The 27622-nt window shown below is 41.6% G+C and overlaps 1 protein-coding gene across 2 annotated transcripts; it reads left to right on the top strand.

Moving 5' to 3' along the window:
• Positions 1-1147: 1147 nt before the first annotated feature.
• On the top strand, positions 1148-26074 carry LOC121878421. 2 transcript variants are annotated; one of them, XM_042384650.1, is made up of 3 exons: positions 1148-1470; positions 22788-23154; positions 24489-26074. In XM_042384650.1, exons 1-3 carry the CDS (start codon positions 1392-1394, stop codon positions 25729-25731), a joined length of 1689 nt encoding a protein of 562 aa, XP_042240584.1. In that variant the 5' UTR covers positions 1148-1391; the 3' UTR covers positions 25732-26074. The 2 variants fall into 2 exon arrangements, with proteins under 2 accessions (XP_042240584.1, XP_042240585.1); XM_042384651.1 differs by lacking the exon at positions 1148-1470 and adding an exon at positions 1510-2129.
• The last annotated feature ends 1548 nt before the right edge of the window (positions 26075-27622 follow it).

Below are 27622 nucleotides of genomic sequence, written 5' to 3'. Positions count from 1 at the left end.
TCTCTCTAAACACTGAGGCGCCCCTGTCTCCACATTCATCTCTCGAAACGCTGAGGCGCCCCTGTCTCACACACTCCATCTCTCTCTAAACACTGAGGCGCCCCTGTCTCACTCCATCTCTCTAAACACTGAGGCCCCTGTCTCTCCACATCCATCTCTCTATCTCTCTCTCTAAACACTAGAGGCGCCCCTGTCTCACACACTCCATCTCTCTAAACACTCGCCCTGTCTCACACTCCCTCTCTCTAAACACTGAGGCGCCCCCTGTCTCACACACTCCATCTCTCTCTAAACACTGAGGCGCCCCCTGTCTCACACACTCCATCTCTCTCTAAACACTGAGGCGCCCCCTGTCTCTCACACACTCCATATCTCTCTCCAGACACCAAAATTTTTCACTACCTTACTACATTATACACATGTAGAGCTCTGATTATCTTAGAGTGAATGTAGGGTGTTTGATTTTGCCGCTTACAGCGGCTACTTTATTGTGCACCCCACACTCATCCTGTGAGCGGTAGCGCAAAAGGATTACAGAGTAGAGTTTACAACGGGTCATAATAATTAACCCCCGTTGTCAGGATATTATGGCACTGAATGTTACACAATATCTCAATTACATTATTTGTTTATTTCTATCCATAAAAGGTAACTTATTCACAAATGCGTGAGTACAGGCGTGTGAGGCAGTATGTCTGGCCGCACACTTTGTTATTCACATATGCGTGAGAAGTATTCAAGCACATTGTGTATTTGGTTCTACACATAGCACCTCCCTAGCACGACTATTACAACGACTGTCTTTCTAAAAGAAAACAAAGGAATTTAATAAGTATTTTGTACAGTTAAATTAAATGTAAAATGTTAATTGACAAACTAATATTCATAATTAACTATAAGTAGGAGGGTGTATTGGGGTACAGATACAGGTGGGTGGAGGTAGTGTACGGGGGTTACCAGTATAGGTGGGTGGAGGAAAAGTACGGGGGCAAAGGTGGGTCAGGTGGGTGGAAGTTGGGGGGAGGTGTGTGTGTGTGTGTGTGTGTGTGTGTGTGTGTGTGTGTGTGTGTGTGTGTGTGTGTGTGTGCGAGAGGCGGAGTATAAACGTGGCCCAGGTTGCCGACTTGCCGTCTTCCCCAGTGTTACATAGAACTTCGCCCGGTGAGGGTTGCGTTGCCTCGCTCTGCCAGGCCACCAGGCGCCCCCAACCCCCAACATAGTTTAGCGCTTCCAGGTGGATATACGTCCCCAATGACTGTTTTTTGTGCCCAGGAACTTAGTAGTGTGTGTATGTGTACATGTTGAGAACCACCAACACCGTGACATTATAATGGTGCTGTGAACAACAAATCGTCTCTCACTTCATCCCATACACTACGACAGTACTGAGGATGGAGACCTTCTTGAAGACGTGTTTATCGTCGGCGTTGGGCCTCATTTCTGGCTCGCCCTTCCATGCCACCGGGACAGGTAAAACGCGACAGGTGGACTCTCTACTCTTGCTAGTCTTATAGAGAGTGATAGTGGGGGGAGGGCAGCCAAGCGACGAGGACTGTCTGACCTATATGAAGAGTGGATGACCTAAGTGCGGGGAGCTGGCTGCTCTCCTGTACCCACACACCTTACCCGCATACAATGTTCTTTTCAGGTGGCCTAAGCTGCCTCTTGATGATGATGATGATGATGATGATGATGATGATGATGATGATGATGATGATAATTCAATAGAAACGTTCAGAACCCACCAAGTTAATCATTCATGTATATACGAGTTTATAACCTTTGTGTTATACGAAAATGAGATCAAAGTCAGCGATTCACGACGACATGACTAATAAGACGAATAACTGGAAACTGACATTTTACTGTCCACTATATTAATGACTCGACCACCATAATATTCCCCAATAGAAATCTTCACTACATCACTGACTATCACCAATAATGTTCTCTCTAATCTTACCATGGACTAAAAAAAAAAAAAGATCTGGGCGACAATTAACTTCTCTATGCCTGCAACTCTCTCTCTCTCTCTCAATTGCTTATGCTAATTAAGAGCCGCACGGACAGACACATTAGCTACATGGATAACAAACTCAACTGAAGTGAAATGAACGTCAGTGGTGAAGGTAAGATGTTTAATTAACTAACTAACTAACTAACCCATGCCGTAATCACCTGCATCAAGAACTTACAAACACTTATGATGGGGTGAGAGTGTGAGGCCCTTGGGTGATGGGGTGAGTGTGTGTGAGGCTCTGGGTGATCAAGTGAGTGAGTGTGTGGCCTTGAATGATCAGGTGTGTGTGTGTGGCCCTTGGATGATCAGGTGAGTGTGTGTGGCCTGGATGATCAGGTGAGTGTGTGTGAGGCCCTTGGATGATCGGTTGAGTGTGTGTGTGTGTGACGCCTCTGGATAATCGGTTGAGTGTAAGTGTAAGGCCCTGGATGATGGAGTGAGAAAAGATAGATTAAGTTCATTTCACCTGAACACACACACACACACACACACACACACACACACACACACACACACACACGCACACACACACACACACACACACACACACACACACACACACACACACACACGCACGCACACACACGCACGCACACACACACACACACACACACACACACACGTCATGATTCAGTGGGTAAAACTGACTGGTATGAACAACAGGGGTGAGGGTGAGGGGGAGGCTTACACTAGTGACTGTACACATTGTGGTTCCGAGAGGTGAAGGTAATGTGTTATCGACGAGGAACTCCGGCCATCATTACCTGCGACAAGTGATCATGTACTGCTCAAACTCCTTCCTTTCCTGGCGTAGCTGCGGGGCGGGGAGGGAGAAGGAGGAGGAGGGAAGAAGGAAGAGGAGGAGGAGAGGAAGGAGGGAAGAAGGAAGAGAAGGAGGAGAGGAAGGAGGAAGAAGAGACAGGAAAGGACATCTATTACACACACGAAACACGTTTCTTATCTCACAAATAAATGTCACAGAAAAAAAGTAATTCGTGAAAACTGAAAAAATATCACTTAAGGGACTCGTCGATAGCTATTCAATCCATTAATTAGGGTTATTATTCATTCTTTCATTTTTAGTGTTATTCAGAGATATAAGTATAGATCTTAATTCGAAAATAAACTTGTATTATTAGAAACATCTCCAGGATTTTTTTTAAATGTTTCAAAACAAAAATATGATTCCTTAAAAGTAATTTTATAACAGAATATAACAGACCAGTGGTGCACAATAAACTAGCAACTGAGCCAAGAGGGAGTATATGTTAGAGAGGCCCTTCATTGTGTGTGTGTGTGAGGCCCTTGGATGATGGAGTGTGGTTGAGGCCCTTGGATGATGGGGTGTGTGTGTGAGGCCCTTGGATGATGGGGTGTGTGTGAGGCCCTTGGATGATGGGTGTGTGTGTGAGGCCCTTGGGTGGTGGGTGTGTGTGTGTGTAGGAGCCCTTGATGATGGGGTGTGTGTGTGGGGCCCTTGGGTGGTGGAGTGTGTGTGTGAGGCCCTGGGTGGTGGGGTGAGTGCGTGTAGGCCTTGGATGATGGGGTGAGTGCGTGTAAGGCCTTGGATGATGGGGTGAGTGCGTATAAGGCCTTGGATGATGGGGTGTGTGTGTGAGGCCCTTGGGTGGTGGGGTGAGTGCGTGTAAGGCCTTGGATGATGGGGTGAGTGTGTGTTTGTGTGAGGCTCTTGGATGATGGTGTGAGGTGTGTGTGTGAGGTCTCTGGTTAAGGTGCGAGGCGACAACAGACATACATACTCGCACTCTACCGCCAAGAAATCTCAAGATCATTTACAAAGTAGTATAGTCATTTGTGTTTATGGGACGCCAATCAAGGGGTTATGTGTTGGGAAATCACTTTACCGGACGAGTAAGGGTGACAATGGTATTCCTGAGCACAAGGAACCTTTAATATAGAGACATATCAAGGTTAAATAAAGGTGATTTAACTAAGGTAAAGTATTTAAAACTAACGATAAAAACCGACGGACACGTGGGAATAAATAACACAAAGTGAATGTGGAGCAAATCACCAAGAATTAGTATTAACTTGAACTCGCTAAGAAGCTTCAAGTATAGGTTAAATTGGACAGACAGAGGAATGACAAGGGCTACCTATAGTCTGGGCCAATCGTTCAACTGTAGCTCTCTTCACTCTTAATGTTTTTATACTGGCTACTGTGAGCACACCTGGTGGTATATAACGTGGCAAGGGATTCATTGTTCAAGGCGCTCCTCTTACACCAGTTCCTTCATTGTCTCGCCTCAACACGCCCTGCACCAACCACATACACTTTGTCCTCTTTGCTGTTGGTCACCTTACTGGTAGATCGGTCGGGCAGTCTACGAGCTCTGTTACACACTCTTGGGAAGTGCTGAGCCATGTACTACCTCTATTAAGAACATGGGAATGGAGGAAACTGCAGCGGACCTATTGGCCCATACTGGGCAGTCCCATTTACTCCCAACCCCTATTGGTCATATATTCATCCAACCTACAGTATGTTTGAAGCTATCCAACGTATTCGAGTTAATGATGATATTTGGTAACTTGTTCCAGTCGTCCACTACTCTACTTCCAAACCAATGTTTACCTATTTCGCACCTAAATCTAAATTTGTCTAATTTAAAACCATTGTTACGAGTTCGCTCCTGGTTGGATAGTTTGAGTACCTTTGTAATGTCCCCTTTGTTTAGACCTGTCTTCCATTTATACACCTCTATCATGTCGCTCCTCACTCTACGTCTCTCGAGGGAATGCAAATTAAGATGCTTTAACCTGTCTCTGTACTCAAGGTTCCTAATGCCCAGGATTAGTCTTGTCATTCTTCTCTGAATTATTTCCAAGGATTCTATATCCATTCTGTAATACGGTGACCAGAACAGAACTGAGTAATCCAAGTGAGGTCTCACAAGCTCAAGATATAGTTTTAAGATGACCTCGCTAGTCTTGTAACTAACACTCCTTTGTATGAACCCAAGTACTCTATTAGCCTTGTTTCGAGCAAATACACATTGTTTACTTGGCTTAAGATTCCTACTTATCATTACTCCTAAATCTCTCTCGCAGTCGGATTTCTCAATAACATCGTTGTTCATCTGGTAACTGATTTCCCTGTTTATATCTCCTATACTGAGTACTTTACATTTGTCCACATTGAATTTCATCTGCCATTTTTCAGACCATTCGAAAAATTTGTTTAGGTCTTCATAATTGTGCCCCTCGTCCACTGATTCGAAAACTGATGAAAAGAATGTTAATAGATTAGTTAGACATGAACGTCTGCTTGTAAAGCCATGCTGGGAGTCTTTGATCAACTTGTGTTTCTCCAGGTGATTTCGAATGGAGTTTGAAATGATTGCTTCCAGTAATTTGCCTACGATTGATGTTAGACTGATTGGACAGTAGTTAGAGGATAGTGATCTATCTCCCTTCTTGAAAATCGGTATTACATTCGCTATCCTCCAGGATTCTGGCACTAAACCTGTTTTTAAGGACATGTTAAACAACTTTGCTAAGGGCATACTAAGCTCTTCCTTACATTCCTTTAATACTCTGGCAAATATCTCATCGGGACCAGGTGACTTATTAGGCTTTAGTTTGTCTATTTGCTTACTAATATCGTTACTAGTCACTACTATCTCGCTTAATTTATTTTCTTCACTATCACTGTATACAGTCGGTGCCTTGGGTATTATGTTTAAATTTTCGGTGGTGAAAACTGTTGAAAAATATTTATTCAGATTATTGCTCGTTTCTCCGTCGTTATCAGTTAGCAAGCCTGTATCTGACTGTATTGGTCCAATCTTTTCTCGTGTTTTAGTTTGATACATTTGATAGAATCCCTTGGGGTTTGATTTCGCCTCCCTTGCTATCTTCAGCTCATTATTCCTCTTGGCTTTTCTTATCTCGGTCTTCACCCGACCGGCCAATACCTTATAGTAATCCTGGAGGTAAACTTCACCACGATTTATTCTTCTACCTATAGCCTTCCTTTGTCCAATAATGTTCTTTAAATAATTATTTATTCATTTAGGGTCATTGTTGTTTGATCTGAGTTTTTTGTATGGTATGTTCTGCCTTTGTGCATTAAGTAACTCATTATTTAAATTGTCGTGGAACTTGGCAACCTCAGATCTCGTTATCAGGTTAATCTCAACAGTCAGGTCTCCTGGAAGGGTGAGGTCACCCTCTGTGGGTACATTGAGTGAGGTCACCTCATGTGAGGTCATGTAATTCACCCCCAAGCTTAATACCCCCTCTCTCAGCTGCCTCCTCAAACTATCAAAGTTTGCCCTTCTGAAATCTGGGACTTTCCTGGAATTTTCCTTGTGGCTGACCTGAAATTCTAACTGGAATCTAATTTCCTTGTGATCGCTGTTTGCAAGTTCGTTCCGTACCTCGACATTACTAATGAGGTTTTTTTCTGTTTGACAGAACTAAATCGAGTATATTATTACCCCGGGTGGGTTCGGTTATATGTTGACTGTGGGTGATATATATTCACTGTGAACACGATCAGGAAGCGAGGTACATCATGTGGTCAGCCTGACGCCTCAACTTTTTACAGATACCTTGAAGGTCACGTCTTGGTATACTGTAGGTCATCCTATCCAGGGTTTATATAAATTATTCGTTTGATTATATTACCAGTAATATAAATCACATGAACAACCGCCTCATGTGTACAATATAACATGAACAACCGCCTCGTGTGTACAAAATAACATGAACAACCGCCTCGTGTGCACAATATACCAAGAGCGTTGCGTAATCTTGAAGTTAATCCTGGAAATGTCGGCACAAACTGGCACTATCCTGACGTTTTCTCTATTTGCTTTATGAACAACGAAGAAAATGTGGTAAAGAACAGTATTGGGCTTCACAATGGCCATTAACAAAATGATCAAGAACAACGAAGGAATCCTACATTGGCCTCCTTCCTTCAGCATGGTCCACCTTCCCTCACCATGGCCACCTCTCGTGGATGGCCATTAGGTAAATAAGATAAACTGTAAAACTACTTAACTTATAGTAGATAGAAGATTGACAAATTCCTGAGTTGGGATCCGTAGTTGTAAGTAGGTTTCTCATCACGAAATGTAGTTTATCCGATCACATCTTCATTATTAAATATGATAATGTTCGATAATATAACACTCACGAAACATTTCAAGCAGTGTCCAGTAACAGTTGGCGTTGAAAGTCTGGTCCAACAAAACAAGCTACTTCTCGTGGGTACTGTACCAGACCAAGCAAACCCTCCTACTGCCAATGTCACTAACGACGCCTCATAGGTGTCCAAGCCTTAAAATTCACGCATTCGAAAACTTGCAATCATTCCTATATAATCACATAATTTTAATATTTAAGCAAGTCTAACAATTATATAAAATAATCTAACTTTACAATCATATTAATACCAACTCCTACGATGATTAGCTATAGACTATTAATTATATTCCCACATAATTGTATATTTACAATTAACCAAGCCACAGTCATCATCCGAACATAAGATAAAAAAAAAATTTCATCGGCGATGGTATTAAAATTACTACATTCTTTAGCACTTAATTTCTCATTCATTATTTAAAAGTTAGTTATATACACTATTTAGTTAATTATAATCCCAGATACAACTTTTATTATGACAGGAATCATTTAAACGTAATAGGTTTAATGTTTGTTACCCTTGACTTAAACTACTGAATCATTAAGGCTTTAAATTCAGGTGTATTGGGGGTAATAAGCACCTGCCTTTTGGTATTAATAGGTTAAAGTTCAAATGGTTCAGAGTTATTTTTAAGTTAACACACACAGTATAAAGGTCTTTACACACACACACACACACACACGTATTTATTCACTAAAATTGTCTTGCAAGTGTACTTGTATATACACTCACAGTTAAGAATGGCAGGCGAGAAACAAATACACACACACACACACACACACATGTATGTTACCGTATGTATTTGTTTGTGTGTGTGTGTGTGTGGGTGTGTTTTCTTCTTGTGATCAAGAGAGCCAACACTTTTACCTACATGAAACTGCAGGAATCGGCACCTTATCCTTGACCGCGCCGCTGAACTGTGACACACACACACACACACACACACACACACACACACACACACACATACAAGAAACAAGCGAAAAGTAATACTTGTACAGTTTTAGTCCACGTTTCCGCCATTTACAAGCGTCATGGAGAGAGAGAGAGAGAGAGAGAGAGAGTAACCATCTGACACTTGTAAAGGAGAGGAAGTCGGTCTAGAGGAAGAATTAAAATACTAATAATAAAAGTAAATATATCATGTTCTTTATTGATATACTTGTGTGTGTGCGTGTGTGTGTGTGGTCAGGCTCACACAACAGGTCAAGTCTTGGTAGGGAGCAAAAACTGGCCTTTGGAACCTGTCACACTTTTACCCGAGGATGACACACCAACTTTCAGAAACTCTCGGGTTTTGGGTGATGGTGGTAGTGGTGGTGGTAATGGTGGTGGTAGTAGTGGTGGTAATGGTGGTAGTAGTGGTGGTAATGGTGGTAGTGGTGGTGGTAATGGTGGTGTGTAGTGGTGGTAATGGTGGTAGTGGTGGTGGTAATGGTGGTGGTAGTAGTGGTGGTAATGGTGTGGTAGTAGTGGTGGTAATGGTGGTAGTGGTGGTGGTAATGGTGGTGGTAGTAGTGGTGGTAATGGTGAAGAGTGGTGGTGATGGTGGTAGTAGTGGGTGGTAATGGTGGTGGTAGTAGTGGTGGTAATGGTGGTAGTAGTGGTGGTGGTGATGATGGTGGTGGTAATGGGTGGTGGTGGTAGTGTGGTAATGGTGGTAGTAGTGGTGGTGATGGTGGTAGTAGTGGTGGTAATGGTGGTAATAGTGGTGTGGTAGTGAGTGGTAATGGTGGTAGTAGTGGTGGTAATGGTGGTAATGGTGGTGGTAGTAGTGGGTGGCAATGGTGGTAGTAGTGGTGGTAATGGTGGTGGTGGTGGTGGTAATGGTGGTATTGGTATTGATGGTTGGTGGTAGTAGTGGTGGTGATGATGTGTAGTGGTGGTAATGGTGGTGGTAGTAGTGGTGGTAATGGTGGTAGTGTGGTATGGTGGTGTGGTGGTGGTAGTAGTGGTGGTATGGTGTGTAGTGGTGGTAATGGTGGTAGTGGTGAGTGGTAATGGTGGTGGTAGTAGTGGTGGTAATGGTGGTAGTAGTGGTGTGATAATTAGTATGGTGGTGGTAATGGTGGTAGTAGTGGGTGGTGATGGTGGTTAGTGGTGGTGATGGTGGTAGTAGTGGTGGTAATGGTGGTAGTAGTGGTAGTGATGGTGGTAGTAGTAGTGGTGAGAAACTCCAACACTGGCCATAGTAAACACGAGATACTGTTAAAGAATGTGTGTGTGTGTGTGTGTGTGTGTGTGTGTGTGTGTGTGTGTGTGTGTGGTGCGTAGAGCAAGTATATCCCGTCAAGAAAATTAATGCTTTATAAATGTGAAACAGTAGAGGCGCTGTGTAATGAGATAGTGCATGGGATGGGATGGAATGGGATGGATGGGATGGGATGGGGTGGGATGGGATGGATGGAATGGGATGGGATGGGATGGAATGGGATGGAATGGGATGGGATGGGATGGGATGGGATGGAGTGGGATGGAATGGGATGGGATGGGATGGGATGGGATGGGGTGGATGGGATGGAATGGGATGGGATGGGATGGAATGGGATGGGATGGGATGGGATGGGATGGGATGGGATGGATGGGATGGGATGGGATGGGATGGAATGGGATGGGATGGATGGGATGGGATGGGATGGGATGGGATGGGATGGGATGGAATGGGATGGGATGGGATGGGATGGAATGGGATGGGATGGGATGGAATGGGATGGGATGATGGAATGGGATGGGATGGGATGGGATGGAATGGGATGGGATGGGATGGGATGGAATGGGATGGGATGGGATGGGATGGGATGGAATGGGATGGGATGGGATGGAATGGGATGGGATGGGATGGAATGGGATGGAATGGGATGGGATGGGATGGGATGGGATGGGTTTATTAGAGTTCATGAGAGGGCGAGGGAATGGAGTATAAAGAAAGGGAAAGTGACCGAGACCTGAAGGACACGCAACTTGGTCAGTGGTCATGAGTTGCAAAGGGAAACATGACACAAGTGGGCAGCGAGTGTACAACAGTGTATAGGGTCGGCAAGTCCAAGGGACAATGACTTCAGGGCGAGGGATGAGGACTTCAGGACAAAAGAATAATGACTTTATGACGAGAGAATAATGACATCAGGGCGAGAGAATAATGACATCAGGGCGAGGGGGGAAATGTGTTAAGGGCGAGGGATAACCCCCTCACTCCTGTCTATTTCTTCATCAATCAATTGGACAAAAAAAAAAGGTTAATGAAAGTTAAACCTTCACTAGATCTTCCGTGTGTCTAGGGAATGACAAGACAATTTTATTTATGGTCAAAAGTTCTTAGTATCACGTTTGGTGCCGTTCCCTGCCCCGCCCCCTGTAAGAGAGTCCTGAAGAGTCTTTGTTACCTGTCTTTTAATACTTCCGTCCAGTCACTGTCCTATGTAATCCCTCCTGCTTTTTTTTTGCCTCTGCATATATAAACTTCCTGTATACAGAAACATCTATATATATACTGTACAACCAAGCACAGAAAGTTCACCAGGAATAAGAGGGTCTTCTATAAGCCAAGTGCTTCCTTCTCCGGCGAGGTCACCACTACTACACATAATGGCCGCAAAGCACAGAGCATTTCTTTGAGGGTTAAGAGTGAGTCCTAGAGGTAAACATTTCCGTGTGTGATGATGATAATAACTAGGTGGTAGGAAGGAGAGGAAGGGAGGAAGGGGGTTAATGGTAGGAGAAACAGGTGTTATTAAGAAGCAGGTGTTATCAAGAAGCAGGTGCTATCAAGAAGCAGGTGTTATCTTGTATTATCCTGCCTCTTCAAGTTACAAAATGAATAGAGGAATGATATAGGGTTAAATTAGTCTCATGATATTTAGAAACCCCAGCTTATTTCACCTGAGGATTGAACACCTGAATGCTAACCTAACCTAACCTACCTAACCTAACCTCCCCACTCTACCGTCTTCACCTCAACAGGCATTAACCAGCTATTCTTAGAACAGACCTCATGAAGCTATATCACCATGACTTAGGGTTTACGAAAACAAAAAAAATCTCGAAGCAGTGAAGGTTTGACTTAAATCCTCGGTACTTGACACTCGCCTTGAGGCACCTGGTTAGGTTTTATGAGACCCATGAGTCACCTGGTTCGAGTCCCCACCTTCGGTTCCTGAGTGGGGAGCTCACAGTCGACCCAGCTGCAGGGTGGGTACCTCACGACAGAGCTGAGGAAGTGAAAGGCGTTTGAGTGTACAGTAGTGTCTTCCACTCTTCTCCTTGTGTACCGAGAAATTAAGTCTTCAACCTAACCTAACCTAACCTGACCTAACCTGTCATATCCTGACCTAAACTGTCATAACCTGACCTGCTCTCACCTAACCCAACCACACCTAAAATAATCTAACCTAACCCAACCCAGCCAAAGCAAACCAGGCAACCCAACCAAACCCAACCAAACCCAACCAAACCCAACCTGGGAACCTAAACCAACCCAACCTGGAAAGCTAACCCAACCCAATTTAACCTTCCGTAACCAAACAACCTTAACTTTAATGGTAATCAGTAACCGTGTATGGGGTGTGGAAGGGAAGGGAAGGGAAAGAGTAGAACCGACTTATCATTCAGGTTTGGTAAGAACTTGTTGCTGGATCTGAAGCCGTCCACCACAACCCTTGACCAAATATTTAGTTTCTTTACTTTTACTTTTATCATTTAATTTACTTGATTTACTTATAGCAAATTTGTTCTCTGTTGTCTGTTATTATTCATACGTTATTATTATCTGATTATCTTATTTATTTGGTCACTTGAAGAAAAACCGGTATGGTTAACAATGATAATTTCTAAATAAAGCATAAAATTTATTATCATGAGTTGAATAAACAATGAACAGGAAAAACATCTCCATTAACACTCATGGAATCAGTGAGAGTTGAGGGGAGGAAAACAGCTGATTAATCTAAGTCAACAATACTGGAGAGAGAAATTACTTGTTTTCACAACTGTCAGAAGGCGGCCTCCCCCTCAAGTTTCCACAAGACAGTATATACCCGCTTTCCTATAAACAATATTATTCGTCGCCAAGTTACAGGTTTATGAATTAGTTATTTGTAATGTTTAGGGGATAAAAACAAGCCTATTACTTCTCTCCTTTCTTCGCACCACGTTATTCTCTCTCTCTCTCTCCTCCTCCTCCCCACGTCTCCCGTGAACATAACACACACGCAGTCAGTTACATGTTACAGTGTGATCAAAAAATCCCTGTGAACCTCCAGTAATTAACAATATAGATTTCCCTTGTTATACCGACATTGTTATTTACCTTGTTCTACTTACAGTGAACAACAGAAGTGGTCACAATAAACGTAGGAAATAAGCTGTAAGTTCCAATATTTACTGTTAAGTTGAACAGGGTGGGTGTATAACAATTTAGCTATATCAAGGAACAACTATATTACTAATTACTATACAGGTGCACAGGGATTTTTCGATCACCCTGTATAATGGCGGTCATATATTGAAAGGAATATCGTTAGTTTTATCCATGTACTCATCGCCTCCGTTACTTTGTTCAGAAGCCGCTAACGTCGCCGTGCTCCCGGGTATATAAACGTCTAAGATGATTCAATTTCTACCCAGATTTTAAACGGATGATATTAGGCCGTGACAATTTTTTTTTTTATCGGTTGGCAAAATTTTCGTGATCACAACAATATCCTCATTTGCGTGACAGCTCTAAGACAATGTTGTATTCACGCCATCTCCACGACAGTCATTTAAGGCAGCGTGTACTGTATACATTTTCCTGTGTTCTGCATTTTCTTCCGGGAATCGCAAGGTGAACTACTAACCAGGTGAACACTCTTTTTTGCGGATGTCTGACGCCAATTATGTTTGTAAGGCCGCCAGTGTTTCAGGTCTCTGTCTCACCTAAAGTAATGTATGTATTCTCTCTCTCTCTCTCTCTCTCTTGCTCTCTCTCTCGCTCTCCGTTTTAACAAATACTGTCGATTTACCTAGGACACTGAACCCCTGCGTAGTATTAAGCTGCACCTAATAAACGTGTCGAGTCAACCTAACCTAACCTAACCAAAACTAAACCTATACTACACTATCCTAACCAAACCAAACCTGACCCCACCCACCCCAAGCTAACCTAACCTAACCAAACCTAACCACTCCTGAGCAGAAGGAAGACACTAGCGCTTGTATGGAGGTGTTCCTTGACTGCCTCCACCTGGTATTGACACAGCTAACAAAAAAAAAAGAGAAAAAAAAAGTCAAACCACAAGAGACTCCCTAACCCACAAGGCCACACATGGGCTAATAAGCCCCAGGAAATGCAGCTCCGGGAAATGCTCACTGGACCAATAGACAGATGGCATTTGAGTACCAGAGAGTTTTTTGGCGAGTAAAAAAATAATAAAAAACACTCCCTTCCATTTTAGATGCAGGAATGCTAAGGTCAGGTGTGTTAGGAAGGTCCCTCGAGGTTTAAAAATAAAGTGTTCCTCCTTACCTGGGAGTTATATCAGTTCCTATATATGTTAATGGTTAGGTTAGGTCCCCCTGGTGTTACTTCCTCCTTACCTGGGAGTTATATCAGTTCCTATATATGTTAATGGTTAGGTTAGGTCCCCCTGGTGTTACTTCCTCCTTACCTGGGAGTTATATCAGTTCCTATATATGTTAATGGTTAGGTTAGGTCCCCCTGGTGTTCCTTCCTCCTTACCTGGGAGTTATATCAGTTCCTATATATGTTAATGGTTTGTATGCTTACTATTTTACAACGATAATGTTCTCTTGTGACGAGTTTAGTTGATGACTTGGGATTTTATAGATAGCCATGGTAGGGTTAGGTGAAATATACTTGGGGGGCTAATCTTCAGGTGATTCAATTTTACAGCATAGCTTCTTCTCCACAATGGATACAATGATCGTGTAAACATTTAAATTCCCATTGTGTGTTACCTACCAATACAAACTTTTATCTCAATATCGCTCTACGGTATGTTGAGAGAAAGCAATTACTGTGCTCCTACTAACTTGAAACCGGGAGTACTGTACATGTTTACACGCTTATACTAAGATTCTAGTATCAGCAAAAAAGTACCAGTATCCCATCTCTGCCTCTTTTCTCACTGAAGGTTCCATCCTGCTCTAACACTAAGCCACTCTGGTAACACTGCTTGGATAAACGACTTAACATAGGTATCGTTTCTTCTAAGCTTGTGTTAGTGTTCGCCTTAGGTAATCACATAATATCATAGTATGCCTTCCACTGATTTTCTCTCACCCGTTTTCTGAATCACTTGCAACGACTAGCAAAAAACGGCAATAAAATATATTCGACAACATTTAAATAATATTCCCAATACAACTATATATTTTACGGCCATGTCAACAGAGGCATCGTACATCTGTTATTATGGTACTTTTTCTGTATTGTGTATTGGTGGTACCTGTGGTTGGTGGTTGTGGATGGTGTCAGTAGCTGGGGTGGTGGTTACGGGTGTGTAGCAGGGCCGGATTCAGGAGTGGGCAAAGTGGGCAGCTGCCCAGGGGCCTCCACATGTGCGGTAGTAGCTATATCAGGGCTGGTCGACTTGAAACCACATGAATGACTCCAGTCATGTCTCACTTTTGTAAATAATAATAATAAACGGTTTATTAATAGAGTTGCAGCCGGTGGCTGAAAATATAGACTTACATTTGTGTGTGTGTGTGTGTGTGTGTGTGTGTTGGGAATTTGTACACTATCAATAAATATACAGTTAATTAAAAATTTCTCAATTTTCTAATTTCCTCAATATAACTGCATATGGCTTCAAAATTCTCCAAAGAAGTGTTCAAATTTCAAAATTTTCCCGGGGGGCTTACAGCGCCTCCCGGAACTCCCAGATGTTTAGGCTCGTTTCAACTCGCCACCCCACCCTCTTGGGTAGTTATAATGAGGGGGGCCTCCACAAAGAGGCCGCCCATGGGCCTCCACAGGTCTAAATCCGGCACTGGTGTGTAGTAGGGGAAAGTGGCTAAGACAGAGTGGAGGGAAGCCTGCAGATACTAGAGTGTGTACGGTGAGAAAAAGTGTATAGGGGGAGGGAAGAGAACACTCTACCTGCAAGAAAAGAGGGAAGGGGAGCAGGGGGGCGGGGGGGTGCTACGTTACACCATCCCACAGTACACGGCAACACACTGCTTCTACGACACCAACTTTCTCGACACACATACAACACACACACACACACACAAACGCACACATACTGTATATACGACACACACACACATACGTTAGGGCGTCTAATCATCCGGTGAAATAAGCTGGAATGTCAGCTCTTCACGGAATAAGATATATCACCCTGTCTCAAAGAATTGTATACACACCGCCTTACAGATTTTCAATGTGATCGCGTATCAATATCCTAAACCATGGAAGACGTCGCCCATCAATAAAGAAGGACAATGTTATTGTTTTAACAGATACAGTCGGGGTCAAAAGTTCGCTCCTTCCCAAAATGAAACAGCATTGACCCCAAACAAGATGAAACAGTCAGGGTAAGTCAGTTCGGAGACACATTCCCGTGGCTCAGTCTCACCACGGGGAGCGAACTTTTGTCCTCGACTGTACATACTCCTCCTTAGTCAGTTTGTAGTCATTTTTCTGAGACACTCTGATTTACACGTGTAATCTAGCCTAAGTATGATATAACATTGTAAGTATTTCAACAGGCAGGGTTAAGCAGGTCGCCATTTCACCAACGAAATATCAACAAAAAAGACCAGTGTTACTATTTTTTCTCCATCAGCTGGGAATGGCCCCAAAAAAACAACAAGGTGACGAAACACAAAAACTTGCTGCTTTTGCATTTTTTGGGTTTTTACCTTCTCCAATCAATTGCTTAAGCTCTTACCCAATTGTCTTGTTTCTTTGACCAATTAAACTGCGCAGTCATGACAAGTCGATCACGTGTTTTACTTTCTTCCGCAATGTTTTACAGTCGCCTTTTTTTTTTTAATTCTACCAAGACCTTTTCCTTCACAGAGCCGAGTGGGTGTAATGTTTAGCAACAATAACATCACCACCAACACCACCATCACCACCACCACCACCAACACCACCACCATCACCATCAACACCACCACCACCATCACCACCACTACCACCACCACACGCTCTCCATTCATTCACTGTAATTCTTGTAAGAGATGCATATTGCCGCAGTCCTTGTAATGGTCCCACGTGAATATTAGGCACCCCTGCTTATTTCACCTCATGATAACCTAACCTACCCTAATATTGACAAGATAACTGGTAAACACGGTGTCAATTTGTCTGTCTCCGCCCTTCGCCTGCATGATAACTTTTTTATGACACACACACACACACACACACACACACACACACACATACAGACGCATTTCCATTTCGTCATGCAAGTCGAATCGAGGCTAAGTCGTGACTAGAGCCAAGGTTATTTTTTTTATTATTATTTTTATAGAATACGCCAGACATAAAGTGTTTCTGTAGAGGTGACTTTCCTAACAGGGTGTTGAGTGCAAGTGTGTGTGTGTGTGTGTGTGTGTGTGTGTGTGTGTGTGTGTGTGTGTGTGTGTGTGTGTGGTGTATAGTAGAGTCAGAATGTAGGGAAGAGAGTAACAGGGAAAAGGTAACGGGAAAAAAATCAGGAAAAACGTAACGGCTAAAAAGTAACAGGAAATAAAGTATCAGTAAATACATGGTTTCCTCCAAACTACTTAATTACCTCTTTGCGCGGTCTAACCTAACCTATCATAACCTAGCCTAAACAAACCTAACCTAACCTATCCATCCCTAAACCAGCCTAACCAAACCAAACCTATCAAAACCAAACCTATCAAAACCTAACCTACTAACCTATCCTAATCTAAACCCACCCACCCAACCTAACCTAATCTAAGCTATCCTAACCTAACCTAACCTTCAGAACACCTCCCTCCCCGCCTCCAAAAACTGTCAACATCTTCAGAAAATAAAGAAATTTCCTCACCACCTTCAGGATATCATACCTACTGTACTACTGAAGAATAATGTATTAATAAGTATTTTATCAATAAAGTGCTTGTATGTATGTTTGTATTCTTATTTTATTTCATGTATACGCTGTTACTTTTTTCCAGTAAATTGATACTACCACTGATACTTTTTTCCTGATACTTTTTTCCAAGCAAAATTTTTTACTTTTTTTCCGTTACTTTCTATCCAATCACCGTAGAGTCAATGGGTGGACTGAGGGTGGACTGATGGGTGGAGAGCTTGTGGGTGGGTGGACGAGTGGAGTGGATAGTGTGTGGGCGGGTTTGTTTAATGGGTGGATGAACGGATGAAGAGATAGAGAGTGTGTGGGTTAGTAAGTGGGTGGGTGAACGGATGAAGAGGTAGTGAGTGTGTGGGTTAGTAAGTGGGTGGGTGAATAGGCGGGCGGGTGGATTCGTGATGCAAAACTCCTTGAACATTCTATTCTTTTTCACTGAAGTGTTATTCATTACAGTGTACTATGCAATGCTGCTAGACCCCGGAGTTACTGACAACCTCTCTCTCTCTCTCTCTCTCTTTCTAGCTCTCTCCTACTGTAACGCTCAAAACTCAACACATCAAAAATAAACTCCACGGTTGATATTTCTTCTCAACGTTGTATGAGAGTAAAAAAAACCAATAAACGATTTAGTTAATGTGTTAGGTAAGTAATAAGGGCATAATTAATATATGTCAAGAGTTATAATTAAAAAAAAACATGATTTATCAGTTTTTCTAATTGTTATTATCTCTCTAAAAGTGGATAGATATGGCGCTGAATAATAATAATAATAATAATAATAATAATAATAATAATAATAATAATAATAACAATAATAATAATAATAATAAGAAGAAGAAGAAGAAGAAGAAGACCGCCCTCAGCACATCACTTGGGCAAAAATGGCCTGGAAATAAAAGCCCCGATACCTGTATAAGCTAAGCAAGGTCAATATTGATCTTGAAGCTAACTAACAACAGCGCTGCGTCATCAGTATTTATCGTAACCTTTCCAACACGAGGATCTAAGTTGTGCCCACGTTTTAAAGCATATCTATCTATCTATCTATCAATCTATCTATCTATCTATCTATCTATCTATCTGTGTGCCTGTTTTAGAGCAAATCTTTATCTAGCTAATGTTTCTATCTAATTTATCAATATATGTATTACCCTTTCTAATTTATCTATCTTCCATAGCAGACACATCAAGGTCACTGATCAATAATTGTTTAAATATTAGTTACCAGAAACTTGGGATCACCTGACGATTAGCCACCCCATTTTATTTCACCCGTTGACTAAATCACTTTAATGCTACTTGGAACCGGGCGGAGGTTAGGTTAAGGTTACAGTAGATTAGGTTAACATTAGGTTAGGTTAAGGTTACAGGAGATTAGGTTAACATTAGGTTAGGTTAAGGTTACAGTATATTAGGTTAACATTAGGGAGGTTAATCTTAAGGTGAAATAACCTGGTAACATGGGGTGCCTAAGCTTCACGTGGTCTGAAACCTGTTCCAACATCAGAAACAAGTGTGGCGATAATGTTTACTATACTGGACTACCTTCCTTATACCGTTGGTCAATAATTATAGTCACCGTTGGAAAAACACAACTAACCCTTGAAGCTAACTTTCTTAAACTGCTTTTATTTTATTTATTTTTTATTCTGAATTTACAGTTAAGGAACATTATTACTTCTATACATTTCTATGTGTTCCTAGTCTGATAATAATGATTACTATTATTCTCCAGGATACATTAACACTTTACGTCCAAAAGATGTCAATTAAAAATAAATGTTTCGTGTGATCTCTAAATACAAGTCAGCAAAGTAACTGTAAATAGGTTAAAATATCCGAATAATGTTTTATATATGAGCGAGACGAAGATTTAAAACAAGTTATAATTGGCGGAGTGGATGTTGTGGAGAGTGATGTCATGGGTGTCGACTCTCACCGTCACTTAGCCTTGCCTGGAGCTTGGTACAACCACACAGTTCATATAGCACCTAAACCTAGAAACTTCTAGATATCAACCAAACTAGAAAAAACTGGAAAATTAATCATTTTTTATCGCAATTCAAAATAAATTGACTACTAACTCGGTTTTCATAATAACCTTTAAGATTGGTGAACTGATGAAAGTGCTGGGGTAGGGCAGTGGGCAGCCTTGAATGTTGCTTTAGCTACTTGTCCGGCATGGTGGCACTGAGAGGCCGGTTAACCCTGGTCCTCCTCTCAACAGGAACCTCCAGCAACCACTTTTATGCCGGTCGGTTCCGTTGGTTGAGAAAGAATATTTATGCAATATGATCAATCGACACGTACTCGTAAGATGATGTTCCTACCCACACCCAGCTCCTACCCACACCAAGCCCCTACCCACACCAAGCTCCTTCCCACAACAGATCATACACACGCACACAATGTTCTTATCCACAACAGATGTTACACTGAATATTATTTATTTGGACAAATGGTTATGGTAGCACGTCAGCTGGTGGGTGACGTCACGTACAGCCTCTATACATCTATCGTGAGAGAATATCTAACTTAAGAGAGAATCCACCAACGCGTCATGAATGAAAGTTAAATGTTAATAATTCACGCACTTGGTGGAGCTCGTGTAAACACAGGTCGTGTAGAAAACACTTCCTCGCGGGTGTTTAAACTTGATATTGTGTGAAAACTTTATACCATGGGGCTGAGATGTCGGTAATGTTAGTGCATACACCAATTTATTTTGAACAAATGTACTTTTATACTTACATGTCTCAGGATGACCATAGGGACACTTTTACCTAATTTGATGCAGTGTGGTCAATTTGATCCTAGTCACGGTGACAGTCTGGAACAATTATTGTAAGACGAAATTACAGCAAAGTTTTTACTAAAGTCTACTTGTGCTCACGTGTTACTGGCTTCCAGTTGGACGCTTAATAAATCAAAGTGGCAGCAGGCGTCGTCCAAGTACAGGAGTAAAGCACCTCTTTTAAGAAAGGGCACTGTAAACCCTGTCTGCTGAAGGTTCCAAACTTCACTGCTGAGAGAACGTCACTCGGTACTCCCTGAAATAAAGTAAAATATTAGTTTCTCTTACACAATCAATACAAAGCTTCACAAATACCAAGAGCAACATAATAAGATTCGCTGAAGTTGTCCAAGAGCAAAGACAGAGTTGTGAGACAGTGGAGGATGTTGGTAAGTGACAGGACACTGATATTCAAAGTCAAGGTCTGCACTTTGTTTAATAATTTATATACATTTCAGCATGTCGACATGAATCCAAACGCGTCGGTGGAAATTCTGGTGTGCTGTAAACCGTCGCCGCCTTTTGTAGCAGTGAACGAAATATGAAACGAAAATGCAAGAGAAGGCATTACGTAACTTAAAATGTCCAAGGCCTAAGATTAATGGTGTTCTGCCACGTTCGGATAAAATAATTTATTATTATTACTGGACTTCAAAATTCCCTACAAATTAGCTACTACAATATTATGCATCAATACACTTAAGCCAAATGCTATTCGTTCAGTTTATAAAGTAAAATGACTTTTGGAGCTGACTTTGGCATGCTCGAGCAACATAGGAGGCCAGTTATGCTGCAAAAATGTTTGGACTTTCTATCGACTAGCAAACACAGCTGGCCGGACGAGTGACCTATCAGAAGCGCTCAGGAGCCACGCCTGACTGGATCACCTGACCAACACACACACACCCCTGACCATGTCTGACTCCACCTTCACCTGCATCAGTTGCAAATAGTCATGTAACAAAATCAGAACCAATATTTTTCCCATCTACTTTCTCTCTTTTTAGTTCGATAACCGTGAGGGAAATTTCTCGACAATGATTACGCTGGTGCAAATGTTATACGTTACTACGTTCATGAAGTTTTATAATTGTACACTGTACATTACGAAGGATCAATAAGACACAAACAAAATTTAAAATACAATAATGCCTAAGTTGATATAATTCCGAGGTTATGATTGATAGAAAATTTAAATATGAAGGAAATGTCCCATACGAATGGTCAAACAGAATCTGAGGGTTGGCGACCATAGTCCACTCGAAACGTTCTCGGGCTGTTTTTACCAAGGTTTTCTATCTCAATTTATCCATCCCAGTCTCTACCTTCCCCTGGCTTTCCTACCCCTCAACTTTGCCCATTAATATTTCTGTTATTATTCCCTCATCCCTATTACATGACCAAAGTATCTCATTTTTCTTTAGTTTTTGCTAATCTTAGTACTTCTTCATTTGTATTCCTGTCAGTGTAGCTTATTCTTAGTAGTCACCTATAACACTACATTTCAAAGGCCCCCCTAACCTCTCTCTGGTGTCTCCACGCTTTCTGACCCACACACCAGTTCTTACCACGGCATAAAAAGCCTTTGAACAGCCTTTTTCTCAAACTGAAGTATAAATTCTGACGTCACTATTTTTCCCTAAATTCAGTGTTTATCAATATTAGTGAATATGATGACAGGATGTTGTGACACTATCTTTAACAACCAACACCCATAGTCAACTACAAAATATGTACTGTATTCATTATGTATTGATCGTCTATAACATTAACCGACAGTGAAGTGACCCGACTCGACATTTTACTGCATATATACGGTATAATATTCAACAAATCTGCCCATATGCTTGTCCAGTCGTCTTAGAAAGTCGTGAGTTTTGCCATTAAGGAAGAGCCTACACAAAGCCCACCGTGTATATGTCAGCAGGTTATCCGGGTGCACTTGTGTTTGTTGATGACTACTGAGCGTGCTGATCTAAATGACATCGATCGCCTCCTCCGCATCGCTGCTCTTCATCCACCTTACCCGCCCCCCTCTCTATAACGGCCATAAAAATCATCCCCTCGAGCGCCAATTTGTTTATTTCTTACGTCATATAATGCAAATTTTGTTTACTGCATATTTGTGATGTACTTTAAACAACTTGAAGGGACAAAAGTGAGGGCATTGTGCACTTACGAGCTGTTTTGCGTTTCTCAAATATTTTTCCTCATACTGTATACCGGTATGGCTCTCCCTCACATTCTTTTGAAAAAGTTTAAATAACATCTAGTATATAAGTCCAATATGAAGCACAGTCTCACAATGTTGTCAGACGGCTTCATTCCTTTCACTGGCTACAAGTAAGTTATTGCAGACTTTTTTCACATTGTATTACGCATTTTCAACTGGTCATTAATCCTATTCGTGGCGCTAATGAACAATAACTTGGCTAAATCTCCCTAACCATACTCGCTTGTTCGATAATTGTATATTGTGCTTGTACTGCGTTGTGGTCTTGACACCGTAACGAAGATAAACAATAACTCGTACAACACATGTTTGGGTTACGACTGTCATGTCACGCAAGAGGCCGAAATCCAGGACTTAACTCGAAGACTTCATTCATAGCAGACGTTTAGTTGATTAGTTTTAGAAATTAAGTTATTTTTCTGGTGCCTTATAAAATATAAACTTAAAGACTATCAAAAATACAGAATGTTGTAGATGATTTTACCTTTACCTTTGTGTTGCAGGTGTGGTGGATGGCGCCCAGAAGATGCACTTGGTGAACAACAGCAACGGCTCCACACATCCTTCCGTCATTTCTCCTCACTCCTACAAATCAAATACTAAGTATAAAACCCATACAAACAAATCTACCAATTTAATGTTAGAGGATTCATCCAGCACTATACCTCCTGACATCCAAGCGTCGCCAACTATGACAGGTACAGACTACAGTACGTCAGGGCGCTGGGTGCGGCGCCTCGGGTACGCCGAGAGGTTCATGAGTCAAGCACATGATTACGGCTGCATGACAACCGTGTACTCTCTCTGGCTTGAGTCTCGTATCCCACTCGATTATGAACATATAAAACAAGCTTCCGTCATTATGTTCAGGTAATTTTGTTGAACACTAAATGTTTTATTCCAAATATAATTTTAGCATTAGGTGTGATTCTGATTCACTGTTAAACAATACTGCACTTTGTGAATGTTTAATGCTACTCTAAAAAGGTATAAAAGTGTCCAATCACTTTAGTAATTTATGACGGGTGCTGGAACGTGTTCCTAGAATTTAAATAACCAATTGGCCCGCCAGCCCATTTTGTTGACACAACCAACAAATCAGTAGCGAAAAAAGCTGCAACAACGACGCCTAACTTAGGATAGATTGTGGTACTGAGATTCCTCCCGCTACTGATTTTCTCTAAGAATAAATCGCATATTGACACGTACTGCCAAATGATACCTGATCACCCATTTTACTCAACTAATAAATGATTTTTACCGTTTACAACAAATTTAAACCTGTATTATTAAAGTTACCACCAAATGTCTTAAGCTCTCACCTACAAAGTACCTTTATCCATTACTCAATAACTGAACTATCCATTGGAAAAAATACATTGAACTGGAAATTATTTCTTACTTCAACGTCATTATTCAGTTTCTAGTTAAACACATTGACCTGTTGTCGATGGACTTAAAAACTAAAAAAAATATCAACATAACACTTGTTAGATGATTGTTTTAATCTATCAGGTAATCACTACGCCAGATGGTCTCATTCATAACAGAGTATACGCACGAGGAGATTCTTCAGGTGATGTTATGGCAACGCTATCACATGGTAATTTTTTTAGCCATATAACAAATCCTCAACCGATAAGTTTATGTTTCTTCACATGGTATCGCTCAAAATCCTCATTTACAACAGTTCCCAATTACCAATGTTCAAACTCGCTGTCTTTAACAAAATTAGAGACAGAACAGAGAAGTGGAGTAATGAATCTATGGTTCGACACAAAAATCCATTAAAATGCAACATGGCGTCACTGACTGCCTAGAAATCAACAAAAACTATAAGAAGTTTTCAAAGAAAATCGAAACTAAACTACATCAGCTTATATTCAAGTTCATCTTTAAAATTATCAAATAGTTCACGAGACAGTTCACTTCAGTAGTCACAAGTCGGGTGCGTGTTGGGTTTTTCATTGTCTCGCATAATGTTTATGTTCTTATCCATTCTACCCATTTTTTCACTTTATATTTTTAACATCTCTACTATGACTCCATTCACACCTCATGCTAGCTTACTGCATCTCACTTTTCAGCTATAGTCGTTCAAGCTTTGTAATTTTCATTCCTCCAAGTTTTAAGCAATTATCTATCTCCGTTGATCTCTAATTTTAAACATCCAATAGATTAATTATGTTAAAATTCTTCCACAGAAAAATGCCGAACCTGCGGTTGCACCTGGACCATCTAGATGATGACGTCTGGTGGCGAGAGATGACGAGGGAGGTGGTGGATGTGGAGGAACTCGCAACTGACGATGTGGAGGCTACAATTCAGTTGTTGGTTCGCCGTCGTTACCACATGCAGGAGGGTCCACTATGGTTTGCACGCTTCGTTACCCTGGACCCCAATGAGGAGTGTGTGCGAGACAATAACCACAATTTGAAATACAAATACGTGTGCATTTTTGGCTTCCACCATAATATCAGTGACGGAAGCACGAACATGAAGTTTTGTCAAGTGTTTCTCAAAGTGCTTAATGACCTGGTGCAGGGGAAAGATATTGACATGTGCCAAGAGGGAACATTTGCAATGCCTCTTCAAGACGACCTCGGTAACAACTTAGCATCAATTTGGTTTGTAATGGGTATCTTCTTGAGTCGTCTCTACAATATTATCCTCACACATGGGTTTCCAGTGTGGAACTTTATAAATTACTATCGCATGCCAGTAGAGATGGAAGCGGGCACTCACGTACTGCAGCAGAATGAACTTGACGAAAATGTCACTCGCAAACTAATAAGTCGGTGCAAGATGGAAGGTGTGACTCTAAACTCGGCATTCACTGCAGCAGCCAATCTCGCTATGTACAAAATGATGTTGGACAAGAACAGTAATTTGGATGAAACTAATCTGTGTTCTCAACAAGCTATTAACATGAGGAGATACTGGCCAAAGCACTTACGGCAAGATGGATTTGGATGCCATATATCTTTATTGGATGTAATTTTCCCAACAAAGAGAAGTGACCTTAACGCATTTTGGGAGTATGCACGAGGCATCCATGGCATCTTGAATTACCACCTGACCGAGACCAAACGAGCCATTAAACTTCTGCCAATGAGCGAGCGTCTCAGCATTATCATTCGTCACAACTACTTGATGTCTAAGCTAGGACTGCCTTCTGCCAGCGATAACCATTACACTGTGACCAACATGGGCAACCTTAACAGCACCTTTCCTGGCACTGGGGAGGAGGTGGAAGTCTCAAAGGTTTTTCGCTCTGTGTCCTGCCACTTTATGCCCACACTCTGCCAACACACACTGCAGACCTTCCGGGGCCGCTTTTGCTACTCGCTCGACTACTACGCCCACAAAATGACTAGGGAAACAGCTTCCCAATACGCTAAGGAGATCATCGACACGCTAACCTCGTCCATCCATGTACCCAACTGACTTCACTAAGAGTCCCCCTTACACCTCCAGGTTGCGAAGGTTACATCCAGTGACGAACCAACACCCGCCAAAGAAGCTTCATTGCCAGGCCATCAAACCTGCATCATGACAGTTCATTCACCATTACCACACAGCTCACCGACAAGGACACAGCTATGACTCCTACCTCCTGCCTCGTATGGCAGTTAATGTACAAATCCCATTTATGCATTTTGGACATTGACCAGTATTAAGTGTGAGTCTAACACATAAACCCTGACTCCTGCTATATTATTATAAGGTGTAGAATTCTTGTTTAGAATGTATTGTCAAATAAGCTAAAGAATAAATATAAGTATTTCTATTCATGTATTAAATTTACACCTTACAAGTAGCCAATTTTTCGGCAGAGGTTTGAAATATATAGAAAGTCAAATTGATCAACAGATATAGTGTATTAAAAAAATACCAAAGGAAATTAAATGAACAAATTAATGTGTTAGGCACTTAAAGACAGCCTACGCCAGCAGCTACGAAAGCCTGAAGAGAATTGTTGAACAAGGATATTTATCGTTTATTTAGATAATGTTCATACCGTGCATACACAAAAGTACTAAACACGCATATACACAGTTCACATAACTAGTCCACAGATGTACAAAACATATAAACACCAGACATACTGTACACCGCATACGAATGCATAAACAGAACACATTCTGCCCACTAGAGCCTGTTTTTACAGTTGAAGCGATACGAGTTCTCTCATGGACACAGTATACATGATTTTGTTTAGACAAGTGACGTGCAAGTAAACGGTAAAACATTAGGGGACTTTAAATTTAATTTCTAAAATATAAATCCTTATGTAATTTAGTTGACGTAAATATTTACGTATAGGACTGTAACTTGTTTCGGTGATAATAAGGTTGACGTTCCTGACAACAGTAATTGCAGCTGAATAATTAATCGGTAGACAGTAGGACAAACTTGAATGTTGATCCCAACGCTGATTAGCGACTACCAGCCTAGTCCTGCTACTCTCACGATATTCAGTCTAAAGATCTGTAAGCATTGTCCAGCAATTACATTTACCTTATTACTGACATGGCCACACCGCCCTGTACTACTTGTCGTTGCTACTAGTTATGAACCAACAAAGGTGACTGAATCGTCTCGCGCCACCTTAATTAGGCTCGGAGGTAAACATCCACCGGAAATAGCGAATCGGATGAATCTTCTACGGCCCTGAGTTGTTTTATTATGTAATGCCCATGAAAAACAGAAAAAAATGGTTGAAAGTTTGGTCAATTTGTAGTTTTAACCAAGCACGCGCGGATCACGAGTCGTGCAATGTGTTTTTCTGGTGGTTTAGACGATTTTAAGACACTTATCTTCTATGACGTTTCCCTCCACCCCCCTGGATCCCCCCGGTATATTTAAGTCATTTGCGAGGGAACGTCATAGAAGTCTCTTAAGATTGTCTAAACCACCGAAAAAACACATTGGCTCAACTCGAGAGCCGTGGTTGGACGAAACTACAAATTGCCCGAAGTTTTGTATTGCCAACAATTCAACTATGTGGAGACCTGGAGTGGACAAGTTTAATAAATGAAAAAAAAAAAAAAAAACACACTCAAGTAAATGTTATCGGATGTCACAGAATTAAATACTTAAAAATATACAAAAAAATACAAATGCCCCTACTTCCACATGCAAGGGTATTTTTTTCTCTCATTATACAGATACAACAGCAATACAGTAGTGTGGCCCAGCACAGCTCACATTCTCCACCAGCTGGTATCAGGGATACTGGCAGTACGGCAGCAGTGGTGGGTTGGTTCTTTTGATGATCCAGCTCTTCATCGTCGACTCTTTTGACGTCAGCACAGCACGTTTTATGTCTTCTCTC

Source organism: Homarus americanus, unplaced genomic scaffold (genome assembly GCF_018991925.1).
Source record: "Homarus americanus isolate GMGI-L3 unplaced genomic scaffold, GMGI_Hamer_2.0 scaffold41027, whole genome shotgun sequence".
Lineage (NCBI taxonomy): Eukaryota > Metazoa > Arthropoda > Malacostraca > Decapoda > Nephropidae > Homarus > Homarus americanus.
The sequence above is the reverse complement of the archived record's forward strand: the minus strand, read 5'-3'. Positions and strand labels throughout refer to the sequence as shown.

Excerpts from the sequence above, each read along its gene's own strand:
- LOC121878421 (XM_042384650.1), top strand. The coding sequence starts at position 1,392 with ATGGAGACCTTCTTGAAGACGTGTTTATCGTCGGCGTTGGGCCTCATT. Across the intron at positions 1,471-22,787 it reads CTTCCATGCCACCGGGACAG|GTGTGGTGGATGGCGCCCAG; the intron begins GTAAAACGCGAC and ends TTTGTGTTGCAG. Across the intron at positions 23,155-24,488 it reads GCTTCCGTCATTATGTTCAG|AAAAATGCCGAACCTGCGGT; the intron begins GTAATTTTGTTG and ends ATTCTTCCACAG.